Source organism: Scylla paramamosain, chromosome 2 (assembly GCF_035594125.1).
Source record: "Scylla paramamosain isolate STU-SP2022 chromosome 2, ASM3559412v1, whole genome shotgun sequence".
NCBI classification, from domain to species: domain Eukaryota; kingdom Metazoa; phylum Arthropoda; class Malacostraca; order Decapoda; family Portunidae; genus Scylla; species Scylla paramamosain.
This window is the reverse complement of record NC_087152.1, coordinates 41,322,771-41,339,316: the sequence shown is the minus strand read 5'-3', so window position 1 is coordinate 41,339,316 and position 16,546 is coordinate 41,322,771. Positions and strand designations below refer to the sequence as shown.

The following is a 16,546-nucleotide window of genomic DNA, read 5'->3' as shown; positions in this document are numbered from 1 at the left end:
AGTTTTCATCTTGTTTTCCAGCCTTGATGCCTTGAATCTTTGCTCTTTTCACGCCTTACAGCCTTTATAAATCCCCTCTTTGGCGCTGCTTGCCTTGAACATCTTCCTCTCATCCCTGTCCTTTTTTTTTCTTTGAAACACCTTCCTTCCTTCCTTCCTTCTTTCCTTGTTTATTTTTAACCTTGAAATACTTTCCTTCCTTCCTTCTTTGTTTATTTTTAACCATGAAACATCTTCCTTCTTTCATTCCTTGCTTATTCTTGTCCTTGAAACGCCTTGCTTCCTTTCTTCCTTCCTTCCTTCTTTCCTTCCTTCCTTTCTTACTTTTTCCTTAGGCTAGAAAACCTCCTGTCCTTCCTCCCTTGTCCTTAGTCGTCTTGAAAATCTCTTCTTAGTACATTTTGTTGGAAAATCGCCCTCTTGCAACCTTGAAAACTCTTCCTAGTCCTTTATATTTTGGAAAACCTCTTATTACTTTTTAGCCTTGAAAAATCACATCTTTATATCCTTTGAAGCCTTTAATACGTGTCCTTAGTCTTAACAGCCTTGAAACTTTCTTCCTGTCTTTGAATCCTTGGAAAACTTTTGCCTTTGTAGCCTTGAATACCTTCCGCCTTAACTAATCTCTACTGCCTTATGAGTCTACGTTCTTTGTAATTTTTAACCTTGAATGTGTTACTTGTGAATAAACGCTCTTCAAAACTTAAACCTTGAATACCTTTCTTTCATAACTTCCTTGTCCTATAGGGCCTTGAAAACCTTTTTGTTCTTGGTCTCTGTACTTTTGTGAAGTTTATTCACTATTATACTTCGCAACCTCGAAAATTTGTCATGCTCTTTAAACTTTAAATCTGTTCCTTTTCCCTTGCCCTTTGTAGGAACGAGAGAGAGAGAGAGAGAGAGAGAGAGAGAGAGAGAGAGAGAGAGAGAGAGAGAGAGAGAGAGAGAGAGAGAGAGAGAGAGAGAGAGAGAGAGAGAGAATTTTCGTGTGAGTGGCTCCTTTGAGAGAGAGCCAGACGCCTCATCGGTAATGACCAGAGGAGGCCTTCTTGTTATATGTATCTTGATAGGAGGGAGCAGGAAGAGAGGGAGAGAGAGGGAGAGGGAGGGAGAGGAAGGAAGGAGGGAAGGTACCAAGGGAGAGGGAGATATGTAGGAAACAAAGGAATGAGAGAGAGGAGTGAGGTTACGTGAAATAGAAGACTGAGAAGGAAATGAGTGAAGGAAGGAAGGAGGGAAGGAAGGAATGAATGGTATACAAGAGAGAGAGGGAAGGGATGTAGTGATGGAATGTATGAGAGACGGAGAGAGAAAGAGAGAGAGAGAGAGAGAAAGGGGGAAGGAGAGGTCAGTAGACAGAAAGATAGACAGATGAAGCAGGTTTCAAATAGATAATATAGACAGTGATAACTTTTAGCTTCAGAACGCATTTCATTTTTGTCATTTCATCGTTATTTTATCTTATTCTCTTGTGTGTGTAATGGTGAGAGAGAGAGAGAGAGAGAGAGAGAGAGAGAGAGAGAGAGAGAGAGAGAGAGAGAGAGAGAGAGAGAGAGAGAGAGAGAGAGAGAGAGAGAGAGAGAGACAGACAGGTAGGGTCTCCGCGCGTCAATGTTTGGTCAATATAATCAATTGTTTCCTAATTACCTTGACGGAAGACTGACGCTCGGCCTATCGCTGCTGCCCTGCCTCGCCCATTATTATTATTATTATTATTGTTATTATTATTATTATTATTATTATTATTATTATTGTTGTTGTTGTTGTTGTTTTTGTTTTTGTTGTTGTTGTTTGTTTTGTTGTTGTTGTTGTTGTTGTTGCTGCTGCTGCTTTTGTTGTTGTTATTGTTGTTGTTGTTGTTGTTGTTGTTGTTGTAGTAGTAGTAGTAGTAGTAGTAGTAGTAGTAGTAGTAAACACTATTTTTCTTTTTCTGTCTGTAGTTTGCTTGAGTTTTGAGATGTGCCTGTGTGTGTTAGATTAAAAAGTACATAGTCGAATGCACTGCTTATGAACTCCTGCCTTCAGTGATGTTATGACTGGAGATTATTTTCCGTTATACTGCTTTGTTAATGTTCTTGTGACTTTTCAATGCTGTGAACATTTACTATATTTCTGCGCTAAATAATGAGTTTCTGGGATAAGACCAAAGTTAAACCCTTGTGACTATGACTGAAAATGCTATGGTCATTGGTAGGAGACAGCAAGCTTGTCTCATATTGGCATGTGCAGAAACTTCCAGTCAGTATAAGGTAAACAAGACTAAATACATCGTTCAGATATAAGAAAAAAAAAAAAAAAATAGTTGGTGCGGATCAAATTACCTCGAATAACAATCTATGAATCAAAGAAATTACCGTAATAATACTGAAAAAAAAACTTCCAAATATAAGAATAGAAATAACAATCAAATATCAGAAAATCGTTAAGACACTAAGTATAAATCAATTCGTAACAAAAAATAACAACCCCAAAAAATCAAAATATAATAACACAAACACAAACCATCCGTAATATACAAAAAAAGAAAAAAAAATGAATAGATAAATAACTGAAATAAGAATAAAAATAACAATCAAATATCACAAAACCGTTAAAACAGTAAGTATAAATCAATGCAAGACAAAAATAACAAGAAAAAAATAACAACAAGAATCACCTCAGAAGTGAAGCCCCGCGCCGCACAGGCCAGGGAGTCACACCATATATTTCCACGCGAGGTCATTTTCTCTCAATATGTATGAAAAAATGGCCATTTATGATGACACACGAGGCATTGGACGCGTAAAGGAGCAGAGAGAGAGAGAGAGAGAGAGAGAGAGAGAGAGAGAGAGAGAGAGAGAGAGAGAGAGAGAGAGAGAGAGAGAGAGAGGGAGGGAGGGAGGAGTGGTGGTGGTGGTGGTAGAGGAGAGAAGGGAAGAGAAAGAAGAGGAGAGAAAAGAGGAGGAGGAGAAGCAATAGGAGAGGCAGTATTGGGAAAAGAAAGCGGGGAAGACGAACAAGAAGAACAAGAACAAGAACGAGAAGAAAGGAAGGGAAGAGAAGAGGAAGAGGAGGATATAATTCAAATAAAAGAAAGGAGACATGAAAAAAATTAGGACTTGAAAGGAGAGGAGGGAGAGAGGAGGAAAATTATGCGTATGTATAAAATAAATATTGAATGATGGTGAGATAGGAAAGAGAAACAGATGGAGACAAGGATTATTCTCTCACATTCTCTTCATCTCTTGCTTCTCTAATTAACTTCAAAGTATTTTATTTATTTATTTTTTTCACAATTCATTGATATTTATTTGTTAATATTCTCTTTCATCCATTTATATATCTGTTCAATCATTCACTTATTCATTCAGTCAGTCAGTCATGTATTTTTCTGTTAATTTCTTCATTCATTCATTCATTCATTTAGTCTTTAGTATTTTTCTCTTCATTCATTTATTCAGTCAGTCAGCCACGTATTTATCTGTTCATTCATTCATTCATTCATTGACTGATTCATTAATTCATGTATTTCCCTTTTCATTCATTCAATCATTCCCTCACTCATCCATTTATCCATTATTCACTCAAATTCATCTTCAGTACATTCAAAACTGAACAGAACTTTGCTTTTCTGCGTGAATCCTTTTTCTTAGATCCAAGAAATGCTACAGGCCATTTTAATGTTAAAAACTCAGATTCTGTTAGAAATTATCAACAAAAAGAGTTTCCAAAGAATGGATATGATTTGAAGTTGCTTTATTACTGCAGCCATGACCCAACCGTAGATGAAAATTAACTCTTACAGTCTGAAAAAGGTGGTTATTTGACATTTGGTTCTCCGCCTTTTCAAGCAGTACGAGTTTTAGTTCATAGTTACCTTGTGGTTCCAGAGATATGGGAGTTTTATATGGGGTCTTTCTCTCTGAAGCACCTGTACAGTAATTCACGAACCACAGCAGGTCCCTTCACAAGCCTTTCCCCTCACAGAGCACGACATTACTTCCATGCATCGCGCTGTGTAGTAAAGAAATAAGGAAGACAGTGCCTGGCAGAGAAACAGATAAAACTAAATCACAAAAATTGGAAGAATAGTGAAAAGAGAATAAATGAAAAAAAATAATTAAGGAAATGTTTGAATGGAAAACAGCTAAATCACAACCATGATGATTGAAAAATAGTGAAAAGAAGTGTTTTTAGTGATAGATTTATTGCTAATAGTTAAGGAAAGGAATATACAAAATTAAACGAAAAAATAGTGAAAGGAAGTGTTTTTATTGATAGATGAATAGTTTAGGAAAGGAACGAAAACAAAACAAACCCATGAAAAATTAATATATTGATTGATTAATAAATGAAGAAAGGAACAAAAAAAAAAAACGAAATCTGAAAAGTAAAAAGACAATGTTTAATAAATACGAGGTGTGTCATTAAAGTTCCAGGACTGGTGTCCTAAAAGATGAATTTCAAACCCAAGCCACAAACCACCATATTTCCCCTTCAAAGTAATCCTTCTGGAGTATACAACTGCGCTCCCAACCCTCTACAGTCACTAATCTTTTTCTTACGTGCTTTTAAAATCATGTCCTCTGTTGCAGGTCGTTTAACAATGAGCGCTGAACAGCGAACAAACTTGAAGTTTTTGGTGCAGTTGGGGAAAACGCCGTCAGAAGCACTGGGTATGCTGCAAAAAGTGTACGGGGATGAGACAATGTCACGCTCACGTGTTTTTGAGTGGTGCAAGAGGTTCAAAGAGGGCCGGGAGGACGTGGAAGATGACCCCAGGAGTGGAAGACCCTCAACGAGCAGGAATGAGGCCAATGTTGAGCGTGTCAAGCAGATGGTGCGTGACGATCGTCGGTTGACTGTTCGAAAGATCGCAGATGAGCTTGGCATGAACCACAACAGCGTGTGGAAGATTATCACTGAAGATCTGGGCATGCGGAAAGTCTGTGCGAAGATGGTGCCGAGACTCCTGAACGATGACCAGAAGGGACGACGCATGCAGGTGTGTCAGGACATCCTCGAGCGTCTGGAAACTGAACCAGACTTGCTCAGGAGAGTCATCACCGGCGATGAGTCCTGGGTATTTGAGTACGACCCGGAGACCAAACGCCAGAGCCTTCAATGGAAGAGTCCGGCGTCGCCACGGCCGAAGAAAGCAAGGCAGTCCAGGTCCAGCTTCAAGGTCATGTTGATCGCTTTCTTCGATGTGAGGGGCATCGTCCACTGCGAGTTCTTGCCACAGGGCCAGACAGTCAACCAACATGTGTACAAAGAAGTACTGCGGCGTCTGCTTCGTGCAGTGCGCGAGAAGAGGCGGGAGTTGTGGCAGGGCAACTCGTGGCTGCTTCACCACGACAATGCGCCTGCTCACAATGCCCTGAGCATCAGAGAGTTCTTGGCCAAGAAGAACATCGCCGTGCTGGAGCAACCGCCCTACTCACCTGACCTCGCTCCGTGCGACTTCTTCCTCTTCCCCAAGCTCAAGGAGGTCATGAAGGGGACCCGTTTTGATGATGCGGACGACATCAAAAAGGCCGTGACGACGGAGCTGAGGAGCATCCCGCAAGAATCCTTCCAGCAGTGCATGCAAGCCTGGCAGAGAAGGATGGACAAGTGCATGCGGTGCCAGGGGGATTACTTCGAAGGAGATAACCTATAGTTTGTAGCCTGGATGTGAAATAAAACTTGTGTGGCACCAGTCCTGGAACTTTAATGACACACCTCGTAGACTGTAAATTGTTTTATATAGACTGCAATGATGTGAAATAAGAACTAATGCTAAATAAGAACGATTTACACACATGACAAAGGAAAAACCACAAAAATAATAATAATTTACTCCTACGTACATTTTCCTTTCTTGAATGGCCAGCGAGAGGGAGAACACGAAACAAAACAAAGGAAACAAAACAAAACCATAACAATTCAACAGGAAAACAAGTAAATGCAATAAAGAAAAGAAATTACATGAAACAAAGATAACATTCACATTCTTGCTCAAAGGATCATGACCACTTGCCTCTTCCTCCTCCTCTTCCTCCTCCTCCTCCTCCTCCTCCTCGTCTCTCCAGCGTGACGTCACGTGATGAGCCTCCCTCAATCTCCCTTTGGACTCACTCACCCTTTGCTCCCTTCAGCTCTTTCGCCACCCTATCAATCCCTTCCCTCTCACCTCCCTCCCTCCCTCCCTCCATGCCTCCCTTCTTCCCTCCAGCCTCTCCCTCCGCTGGCTTCCGGAGGGTCCGATACGCTCTCTCTCTCTCTCTCTCTCTCTCTCTCTCTCTCTCTCTCTCTCTCTCTCTCTCTCTCTCTCTCTCTCTCTCTCTCTCTCTCTCTCTTTCAGTGTGTGTATGTGTGTGTGTGCGCGCCGCTGTGTCTGTCTGTTTCTATATCTGTCTCTGGCTGTCTTTCTTTCTGTTTGACCTCTTCTTTTGTCTCTTTCTCCTTTTCCCTGTCTCTCTTCCTCTGTTTGCCTCCTTCTCCCCTCTCTCTCTATGTGTGTGTATGTGTGTGTGTGTGTGTGTGTGGTGGTAGTGGTGGTGGTGGACGAGCGAGAACATCAACACCTCTCTCTTCCCTGTCCTGAGTCGCACTGCCGCTCTTGTCGCCCTCGCGCCGCTAAATACTAAGCTAGAATGGACTGTTTTATTATGCTGATTGAGTGGCTCTTTTTTTTTTTATTATATGTGTGCATTATATGTGTGCGTATGTATGTATGTATGTGTGTTCACCTGTCTTGTAATTCTTGTTATTCTTGTTGTTCTTGTTATTTCTCACTGTGTATGTGTGTGTGTATGTTTGCACGTTTGTGGATGTGATTTATTGTAGTAGTTTCCACTGTGTGTGTGTGTGTGTGTGTGTGTGTGTGTGTGTGTGTTCATCTGTCCATTTCATTTTACTTATACCACTCTAGTCGCCAGTCATTTGGAGTACATACACACACACACACACACACACACACACACACACACACACACACACACACACACACACACACACACACACACACACACACACACACACACACACACACACACACACACACACACATACAGACAGGTGAAGAAGGAAAAGAGAGATGGGAGAGAAAAAAAAGAGTAAATTATTAATGTTACTTTATCATAATTTTTTCCCATCACGTGCATTAGGGTTGCCATCCAGAGAGAGAGAGAGAGAGAGAGAGAGAGAGAGAGAGAGAGAGAGAGAGAGAGAGAGAGAGAGAGAGAGAGATTATTTTCACTATTATTATGAGGCTCGGGCAAAGAAATCATAATATCTTTGGGTACTGCCACTGTTGAACCATTTACTTGCCAAGAAACCCCCTTCTCTCTCTCTCTCTCTCTCTCTCTCTCTCTCTCTCTCTCTCTCTCTCTCTCTCTCTCTCTCTCACCCAGCCAGCCAGCCAGCCAGCCAGCCACTCCACGCAGCTCTGAGCTTTACAGAATCAATTTGGAATATCGTGTCTGCTCTTCTCTCTTTTCAAAATTCTTCGCCCGCTATTTCAGGGGCCACCTCCTTCCCGGGCTCGCCGTATCGGGAAGCTCACGCCCGACCCATTCCCGACCCTGCGATGCCCCGCGTAAGGCCCAAAATACCTTATCGGCCCCGTGATGAAGGCAGCTTCCGGCGGGAGCGAGGGGCGGTGACGTCACTTCCGCCAGCCTGCCCCCTCTCCCTCTCTCCTGCCTCCACTCCCTCTCCCTCTCTCCCTCCCCACAAACACAACGCGGCCATCCAGTTTTCCCGCGCTTTTCCGCATGAAACAAAGACGCAGCGCCGCCCCGAGAGTCCGATAACAAGGTTGTGTGTGTGTGTGTGTGTGTGTGTGTGTGTGTGTGTGTGTGTGTGTGTGTGTGTGTGTGGACGGAATTCTTGCTTGTTTTGTTTTTGTTCGTTCGTACTCGTAACTTTTTTCTTGCTTCTTATTCTTGCTCTGTTTCTTTTTTTCTTTCTTTTCGTCTTCGTTTCCTTCGTTTTCTTCTTCCTCTTCTTCTTCTTCTTCTTCTTCTTCTTCTTCTTCTTCTTCTTCTTCTTCGTCTTCCTCCTACTCCTCAGTGTTATTTATTTCCCTTATGGTTTTTTCCTCCAACTCCTCCTCCTCCTCCTCCTCCTCCTCCTCTTTCTCATTTACTCGTTTTCGACCTCCTCTGTGTCCTCTTTCTTCCATTCCTCTTCCTCCTCCTCCTCCTCTTCTTCCTCCTTCTCCTCCTTCTTCTCCTTTTCCTTCTCCTTCTTCTCCTTCTCTTTCCTCTTTATTCGTCCTCCATCTCCACCTTGTCCTTCTCTTCCTCTCCTATCCTCCTCCTCCTCCTCCTCTTTGTTTTCTTTTCTATTATTTTTTCTACCTCCTCCTTGTGCTTCTCTTCCTTGCCTTTCTCCTCTTCCTTCTCCTTTTTTTCCCTCCTCACTCGTTATCCACATCCTGCTTGCTCTTCTCTTCTTCCTCCACCTCCTCCTCTTTTTCCTTTTCGTCCTCCTCCTTCTTCTTTTCCTGATGCTCCTCTTCCTTCTCCTCTTCAGTTCCTCAGTTACTACATTCTTTATATTTGTAATTGCTAAGACCATCGATTATGTGATAAAAGTTGTAACACATTATTTGCATCTTGATATTCCAGTTCATTCTTAGATAATTGTTGTAATCTTTGAAATAATTTGAATTGAACAAGCCATAGTAGAATGTAGCTGCCGATGATGTAGCTCTCTCTCTCTCTCTCTCTCTCTCTCTCTCTCTCTCTCTCTCTCTCTCTCTCTCTCTCTCTCTCTCTCTCTCTCTCTCTCTCTCTCTCTCTCTCTCTACAATTAATTATCTCTTTTGATCTGTTATATTGCATTTCTTTTTCTTTCTTTTCATGTCATTTATTTTTTCTTCTTTTTTTCGTTCATTCATTCATTCTTTCTTTTTTTTTGTTTTCTTTCTATCTTCCTACCTATTCATTTATCTATCTATATCAATTTATGCATTTGTCTCTGCCTCTTAATGTATCTATCTATTTATCTATCTGTCTGTCTGTCTGTCTGTCTGTCTGTCCATTCATTTATCTATTCTTGTTTTTTTTTTATTTCTTCCTTTCTTTTCTGTTTTATTTCATCATTTTTTATAGGAAACACACACACACACACACACACACACACACACACACACACACACACACACACACACACACACACACACACACACACACACACACACACACACACACACACACACACACACACACACACACACACACACACACACACACACACTGCTCTCACTCCCTCCCATGGAACCAAGAAACAGACTCGAAAATATTCAGCCTTTTATCCTTGCCTTTCTTTTCCTTTTGGTCTTACTCGCCCCCACGCCGCCTCCAGTCAGTTGCCAGTCCGGTCGTGTTATTCCTGGAAGCAAAGAGATGGCATGGTCGTCCAGGGAGAGGAAGAGGCGTCCAGGCGAGGTCTCATGACTCTTATCTGTCTGTGGGAGTGCCGAAAGAATGCCTCTCTTTTCTATATTCTGTACTTGGCTGCAGATGTTCAATTCTGTAGGCCTGGTGACTTCTTGCAGCTTCCCTTGTTTTCTTTTTTTTTTCTATTCTTATTTTCTTGTGTTCTGATAGCCAAGCTTCTAATCCTTATAACACAAAACAGGTGTAAGTTTAATTGTTTTTGTTCGCGCTTGAGTTATATAAAGATAAGATTTTAACGTAATTCAAAGTCGTAAGCTTCGGTACATAGGAGAGATGTTTCTTCCTGCAGTATTACTCAGGTGAATGGTGTAAATGAGTCATCGATTTTTGGTTATGTAATAGCAGAGTCGTATATTCGCCGTGTGTTTAGTGGGAAGGCCCTGCGACTTGATTTATTCGGTTATTTTTTCGTTCACTCACTGGTTCATTAATTCCACTGGTTTGTTAGTAAGTAAGTTCACCTGTTAGTTAGTTGGTTAGTTTTGTTTGTTTGTTTGTTTGTTTGTTTATTTACCTGCTGCAATTTCGTGCCCATCGGAGAGTAAGAGCCGTGGAGGAATCTCTCTCTCTCTCTCTCTCTCTCTCTCTCTCTCTCTCTCTCTCTCTCTCTCTCTCTCTCTCTCTCTCTCTCTCTCTCTCTCTCTCTCTCTCTCTCTCTCTCTCTCTCTCTCTCTCTCTCTCTCTCTCTCTCTCTCTCTGTTGATAACTTATGATAAAGTCAGAAATTTTGAACTTGCAGTAATATATCACTCCCTGGACCCTGAGGAGAGCTCACACAAAAACCTTTAAAATTCTTCCTATTTTTGACTGTGCTGGAGGAAGAAAGAGGAAGAAACGCGTGTATTTTTATTTATTTTTTTGGTTTTTGTTTCATTGCTATACATTATTATCTTTCGTGGTCTCTACTATTCTCTGTAAAGGAAACGGATGAGGACTTGCATGTAACAGAACTATACTAAGGAGTGATGCCCATTGATTGACTCCGCTGCTCCTCTCTGTGCCTCGTGAATTACAGTATTTTTGCTGAAAACTCTATTAAAATCGGCACGTTGGAGCTTGAATAAGAAATAGTTACCGATATTTTATTTGTTGTGTATGTGCGTCTGAATGTGGATTTCATTTCATAGTTGCGAAGTAAATGATATAACACTAACATATCATAGCAATGCTTTATGGATATGTGATGTAAACGTATTCCACACACACACACACACACACACACACACACACACACACACACACACACACACACACACACACACACACACACACAAACGCCATTAAAATTTGCTGACCGCCGATCGTATAATCTGAAAGTTAAAAATTTAGCAGTCCGGCATTTCGTGAAACTATTGATGTCTTTATGGCGCGTTTTATGACGGCCATTGCGGCGTCCCCCTCAGCCCCGCCTCGACCACGCATAAAAGAGATTTACTAATGGAAAAACCAGCAGAATAATACACGTTATATTCCGATCGGTGCTAGAATCTTTTGTCTGTTTCTAGAATTATTTAGATCTCAGTTTACTTCATGTTCTTTGTTCATATCAGCCAGATGGGGAACATAAGAGATTACTAATGGAAAAACCAGCAGAATAATGCACGATATATTGCCAGTCGGTGCTAGGATCTTTTGTCAGTCTCTTTAGAATGCTTGGATTTTAGTGAAGTTTTGTCCTTTGTCATATCACAGCCAGAAAGGGGAACATAAAAAGAGATTACTAATGGAAAAACCAGCAGAATAATGCACGATATATTGCCAGTCGGTGCTAGGATTTTTTGTCAGTCTCTTTAGAATGCTTAGATTTTAGTGAAGTTTTGTTCTTTGTCATATCACAGCCAGAAGGGGAACATAAAAGAGATTTATTGATGGAAGAAAACTAGCAAACTAATACACCTTACATTCTCTAGTGGAGTAAAGTCTCTTGTCTGTCTCCTCAAAATATTTAAACCAGTGTAGTCTGTCCTTTTTTCCATCTTAGCCAGAAGGGGAACGTGAAAGAGATTTACTGACGAAAAAACTCACAAATTAATACATGTTATATTCCTATGTGATACCAGAGTTTCTTGTCTGTCTCGTCTTAGAATGCATCACTCCCTCACAGTGTTTAGATTTCAATGTAGCCCGTGGCCTTTATTACATGTCAGCCAGAAGGGGATGATAAGAGATTTACTGATGGAAAAACTTATCAAATTAATATCTGAGTCTCTTGTCAGTCTCGTCCTCAGCGGCATCACACCCTCACAGTGTTTAGATTTCAGTGTAGTCCCTGTTCTCTTTTACATCGTAGCCAGAAGGGGATGATAAGAGATTTACTGATGAAAAAAACTATCAAATTAATATCTGAGTCTCTTGTCAGTCTCGTCTTCAGCGGCATCACTCCCTCACAGTGTTTAGATTTCAATGTAGTTCATATTCTTTAGTACGCCACAACCAGAGATTCACTAATGGAACAACCAGGAAACTAATACATAATATATCTTAATTTATGCCAGAGTCTGTTATCTTCCTCGTCCTGAATGATATGATATCCTCAAAGTATACAGGCTAGTGTAGTGTAAGTTAGGGACATTTGTACATCTTAGCTTTAAGGATGCTTTAAATCATGCGGTGTCCAGTAGCTTATGATAAACAGTCACGAAGGGCAGAAAATTCTAGTAACTGTTTGTTTTTCTTTTGTTCGTTTGTGTTTTGGGTCAATCAGTGAAGGAAAGGGATGGAAGTTTATTTATTTATTTATTTATTTATTCAATTAATTATTTTCAAGCTCCGTAAAGCATTAAGAACTATAGAAGATAAATGCATGATTAGTCGCTCTTGTACGGACCTTGTGTTAAAGTGCTAATTGACTCATTAACTGGTTAATTGGTTATCCAATTAACTGACTGACTGACTGACTGACTGGTTAGGTGACTGACTGGTTGACTGACTGACTGATTAATTGGTTGATTGATTGATTTACTAGTTAATTGAGTGTGTGTGTGTGTGTGTGTGTTTAAGTAAGTAGCTGATTAAGAAAGTGTGCTGCAAAGGGGCACACACACACACACACACACACACACACACACACACACACACACACACACACACACACACACACACACACACACACACACACACACACACACACACACACGACAATGTAATAATATAGAAATTTTGGAAGGGATCACATTTTTAAAGCAGTTCACCCAAATATTGCCTCGTTTTCTTTGTCCTGCAGTGTTGGAAGTTCAAAGGGTGACTATAATATAATTTGCTAAGGCAGGATGACTGTCAGTGCTATAGTTTTCCTTTGTTGATACTAAGGACTTTATAAGTAAAACACACACACACACACACACACACACACACACACACACACACACACACACACACACACACACACACACAAGTAGAGAACAGGATACCAATGTAATCTTTCCAAGGTAGCAGACGTGTTTCTGATAGACTGTTGTACTGAAACCAGCAGCTTAGAACTTGTAAATGATTATAGGAAAAAATAAATCTAACAGTGAAATGGTTAAAATAATTCTCTAGGTCGCAAAACTATTTCTAAGAGACTTTAGGGCAAAACGACCAACTTAAAATATTGTAAATCATTGTCGGAAAAAAATAAATAAATAAATTAGCCGTGAAATGACAAAACTTTAATTGTCTATTGTACTTCATTTATCTAATTTTATTCCTCGTATTTGTATGCACTCTTGTTTTCTCTTCACTCCACTTTTACTTTATTAATAACAAAATAAAATAAACAAGCAGAATAAGCTATACCACAAAACAGAAGCAGTTCAAAAGTTGTAAATGATTGTAGAAAAAGAATATTGGGGCTTATTATCCAGGTCATAGAATTTAAACAATCACCAAACAAACAGTAATTCAAAACTTGTCACCATCTTTTATTACAGACTCCAGAATCACGAGAATTTATTTATTTATTTTTTTATGTTATATTACAATACAGTCGTGAATTAATAGGTTCTCTCTCTCTCTCTCTCTCTCTCTCTCTCTCTCTCTCTCTCTCTCTCTCTCTCTCTCTCTCTCTCTCTCTCTCTCTCTCTCTCTGAAGAAGGTCTGGTTAGCCTTGATCCGCGTCACTCCCTTCTCGTTCTCCTCCTCTCTCACATACTCGAGAAGGTGAAATGTGTGTGTGTGTGTGTGTGTGTGTGTGTGTGTGTGTGTGTGTGTGTGTGTGTGTGTGTGTGTGTGTGTGTGTGTGTGGAAAAGGAAAATTATATAACGTGAACAAATATTAAATGGTTTAAGATTTGTATTTTAGGTGTTGTGAAGAGAGAGAGAGAGAGAGAGAGAGAGAGAGAGAGAGAGAGAGAGAGAGAGAGAGAGAGAGAGAGAGAGAGAGAGAGAGAGAGAGAGAGAGAGTCTTACTAAAATCAAAGAAAACAAAAACAAAATTCTTATATTCTTCTTGTCTGACGAAAATATTCCGATTTTATTTATTCATTTTCTCTACATACCTGCATTTGTGTGTGTGTGTGTGTGTGTGTGTGTGTGTGTGTGTGTGTGTGTGTGTGTGTGTGTGTGTGTTTGTGTGTGTGTATGTGTTTGATTGTTTGTTCGTTTATATGTATGTATGTATGTATGTATATATGTGTTTTTTTCTTTCTTTTCTTTGTTAGTTTGTTTGTTTCTTTATTTATTTATTACTTTTGAGAAAAATTCAATGATTTGCTTTTTAGCGATATTTTTCAAGTTAAGATGCTAAGAGAGAGAGAGAGAGAGAGAGAGAGAGAGAGAGAGAGAGAGAGAGAGAGAGAGAGAGAGAGAGAGAGAGAGAGAGAGACAGGTTGCACTATAGAAAAAGAATTGTTTAATCGGAAGAATTGCACGAAGGAAAATAAAAGTATTATGAAACGAGAAAGTAAAGATTGAGGGAAGGGACAGAGGGAAGAATTTAGGTTAGCTGGAGGAGGAGGAGGAGGAGGAGGAGGCGAAGGCGGAGGACTAGAAGGAGGAAAAGGGAAACCGGAGAGAATTTAGGTTAAAAGGAGGAGAAGAAATAAGAGGAAAATTAAGAGAAAAAATAAGAAAAGAAAATTAAGGAAAAAGGAAAGAAAAAAGAAACGAAAAAATATAAACAAAAGTAGAATAAATAGAAAAAAAAAAAGAGAAAAAAAGAGAACGAGAAATTAATGAGAAAATAAAAGGAAAAGTGTAAGATTAAAAGACAAATAGAAAAAGAGAAAAAAAAAAACAAGGAAACGAGGAATTAATGAAAAGACAAGATGATAAAATAAAAAAAAAAGAAAAAGGAAGAAGGACAAGAGACAAGGGAGAATGGCAGAGAGAGAGAGAGAGAGAGAGAGAGAGAGAGAGAGAGAGAGAGAGAGAGAGAGAGAGAGAGAGAGAGAGAGAGAGAGAGAGAGGGGTAAGGCGGGAATCACGTTGGCTTATGCAGAGATGAACACCAGTTTCGTCTTGACCAGTGAACACGCAAGGTGGTGGTGACGGTGGTGGTGGTGGTGGTGGTGGTGATTGTGGTGGTGGAAGTGAGGGAGGAAGCGTTTGAAAGATTTTTAGTAGTAGTAGTAGTAGTAGTAGTAGTAGTAGTAGTTGTAGTAGTTGTAGTAGTAGTAGTTGTAGTAGTTGTAGTAGTAGTAGTGGTGGTGGTAGTAGCAGCAGTGGTGGTGTTGGTGGTAGTAGTAGTGGTGGTAGTAGTAATAGTAGTAGTAGTAGTAGTAGTAGTAGTTAGTAATCAAAGCGATCAGAAACCATTAATCACAGCATCATCAGAAATTTAGTGGCAGCTTTTCCTACGCAAGAAAAAAATAAATAAAATAAATAAATAACAATATTAAATCTTGAGACAAAATGTAGCGAAATATGTCAGCCACTGGGGAAGGAGTGAGTGAGGAAAGGGAGGCTGTGGCAGTGAGAAGAGTGAAACATTAGAGTGAGAGACGAGATGCAGCGAGTATAGTGTTGCAGTCTCAAGTGAAGTAGTTTTTATTTTTTACTTCGGTAATTCACGAGCATAGAAGGACCATCCTCATCATTAGAAAATAAATTGCCTCTTCTCTCAGAACTTTTAGTATTTTTTTTTTGGGGGGAGCGACTTCACGAGCAGACGTTGATTTATTTATTTATTTTTTGTCTATCCCTGGACGATCTACCTAGTATACATATGAAAAAAAAAAAATGCCACGATGAGATAAATTGATTGTTCTGGATCCTCAATTTTACTTAGTGCGTACAAGGATCCATCATTAATTTTCTGTTATTATTTTTTAGCAAGTGACAGTTGAACAGTTCATTGAGAGAAAGTGGAGTACGTTGTAGATGTGAGAGTAAATGTTCATATGTACATTGCAATAATTTTGAAGGGTCTTGTATCAATATTTACATCTACGTTAGTATTTACATTGCACACTCACACAACACGGAAGAGAAAGTCATCAAAATAGATATACAGTGGAAGATTAAAATGGTGACAGAAAGAACCTCTTATACTCGTATTGGGCGTCTGTGTTTGCCATTACGTCATTTTACAGAAGGGTGACAAAAGAACCTCTTCTTCTAATATAAAGTACCTGGGTGAACCTTTCCTTCAGCCTTCCTGTTCCTCCTCCTCCATGCCCAGGGTGACATGAAGGAGTTTAGCCCGTGCGTGCTGAAATCCTGCTTCACGGCGGGGGCGTACGTTAAGTGTGAGGAGGACGAGGACAAGGAAGAAAATGAATTAACGGAGGAGGAGGTGGGCAAGAAAGTCTTCAGGAAAGAAATGGAGCTGGGTGACCTGCCCCGCCGCCTAGAGCTGCTGCTGCTGTCCCCCGGCACAACCTGGAGGTAAGGTTGACCTGGAGTGACCTAGACTGACTTGGGATGAGCTAGACTAACCTGGGATGACCTGGAGTGACCTGGGATGACTTAGGGTGACAATGGAATGACTTAGACTGATATTGGATGACACAGACTGAGATGACATAGAGCAGGGATTCCCAGACTATTCAAAACATAAGAATGCAAGAACATAAGAAAATAAGATAAACTGCAGGAAGCCATCAGGCCTGCACGTGGCAGTCCCTGTATAAAACATGCTCATCTATTTCCACCTATCATCCCCATCCATAAATTTGTCTAATATATTTTCAGAG

At 40.3% G+C, this 16,546-nt stretch overlaps 1 protein-coding gene across 1 annotated transcript in view; it reads left to right on the top strand.

Annotated features, from left to right (window-relative positions):
- Positions 1 to 16,237, top strand: part of LOC135115261 (transcriptional regulator ERG homolog) — a 109,235-nt gene extending 92,998 nt beyond the window's left edge. Inside the window, exon 7 of the mRNA XM_064031873.1 lies at positions 16,033 to 16,237. Within this exon, the coding sequence (XP_063887943.1) occupies positions 16,033 to 16,037 (5 nt within the window). The 3' untranslated portion in view covers positions 16,038 to 16,237. The remainder of the gene's footprint in view (positions 1 to 16,032) is intronic.
- The last annotated feature ends 309 nt before the right edge of the window (positions 16,238 to 16,546 follow it).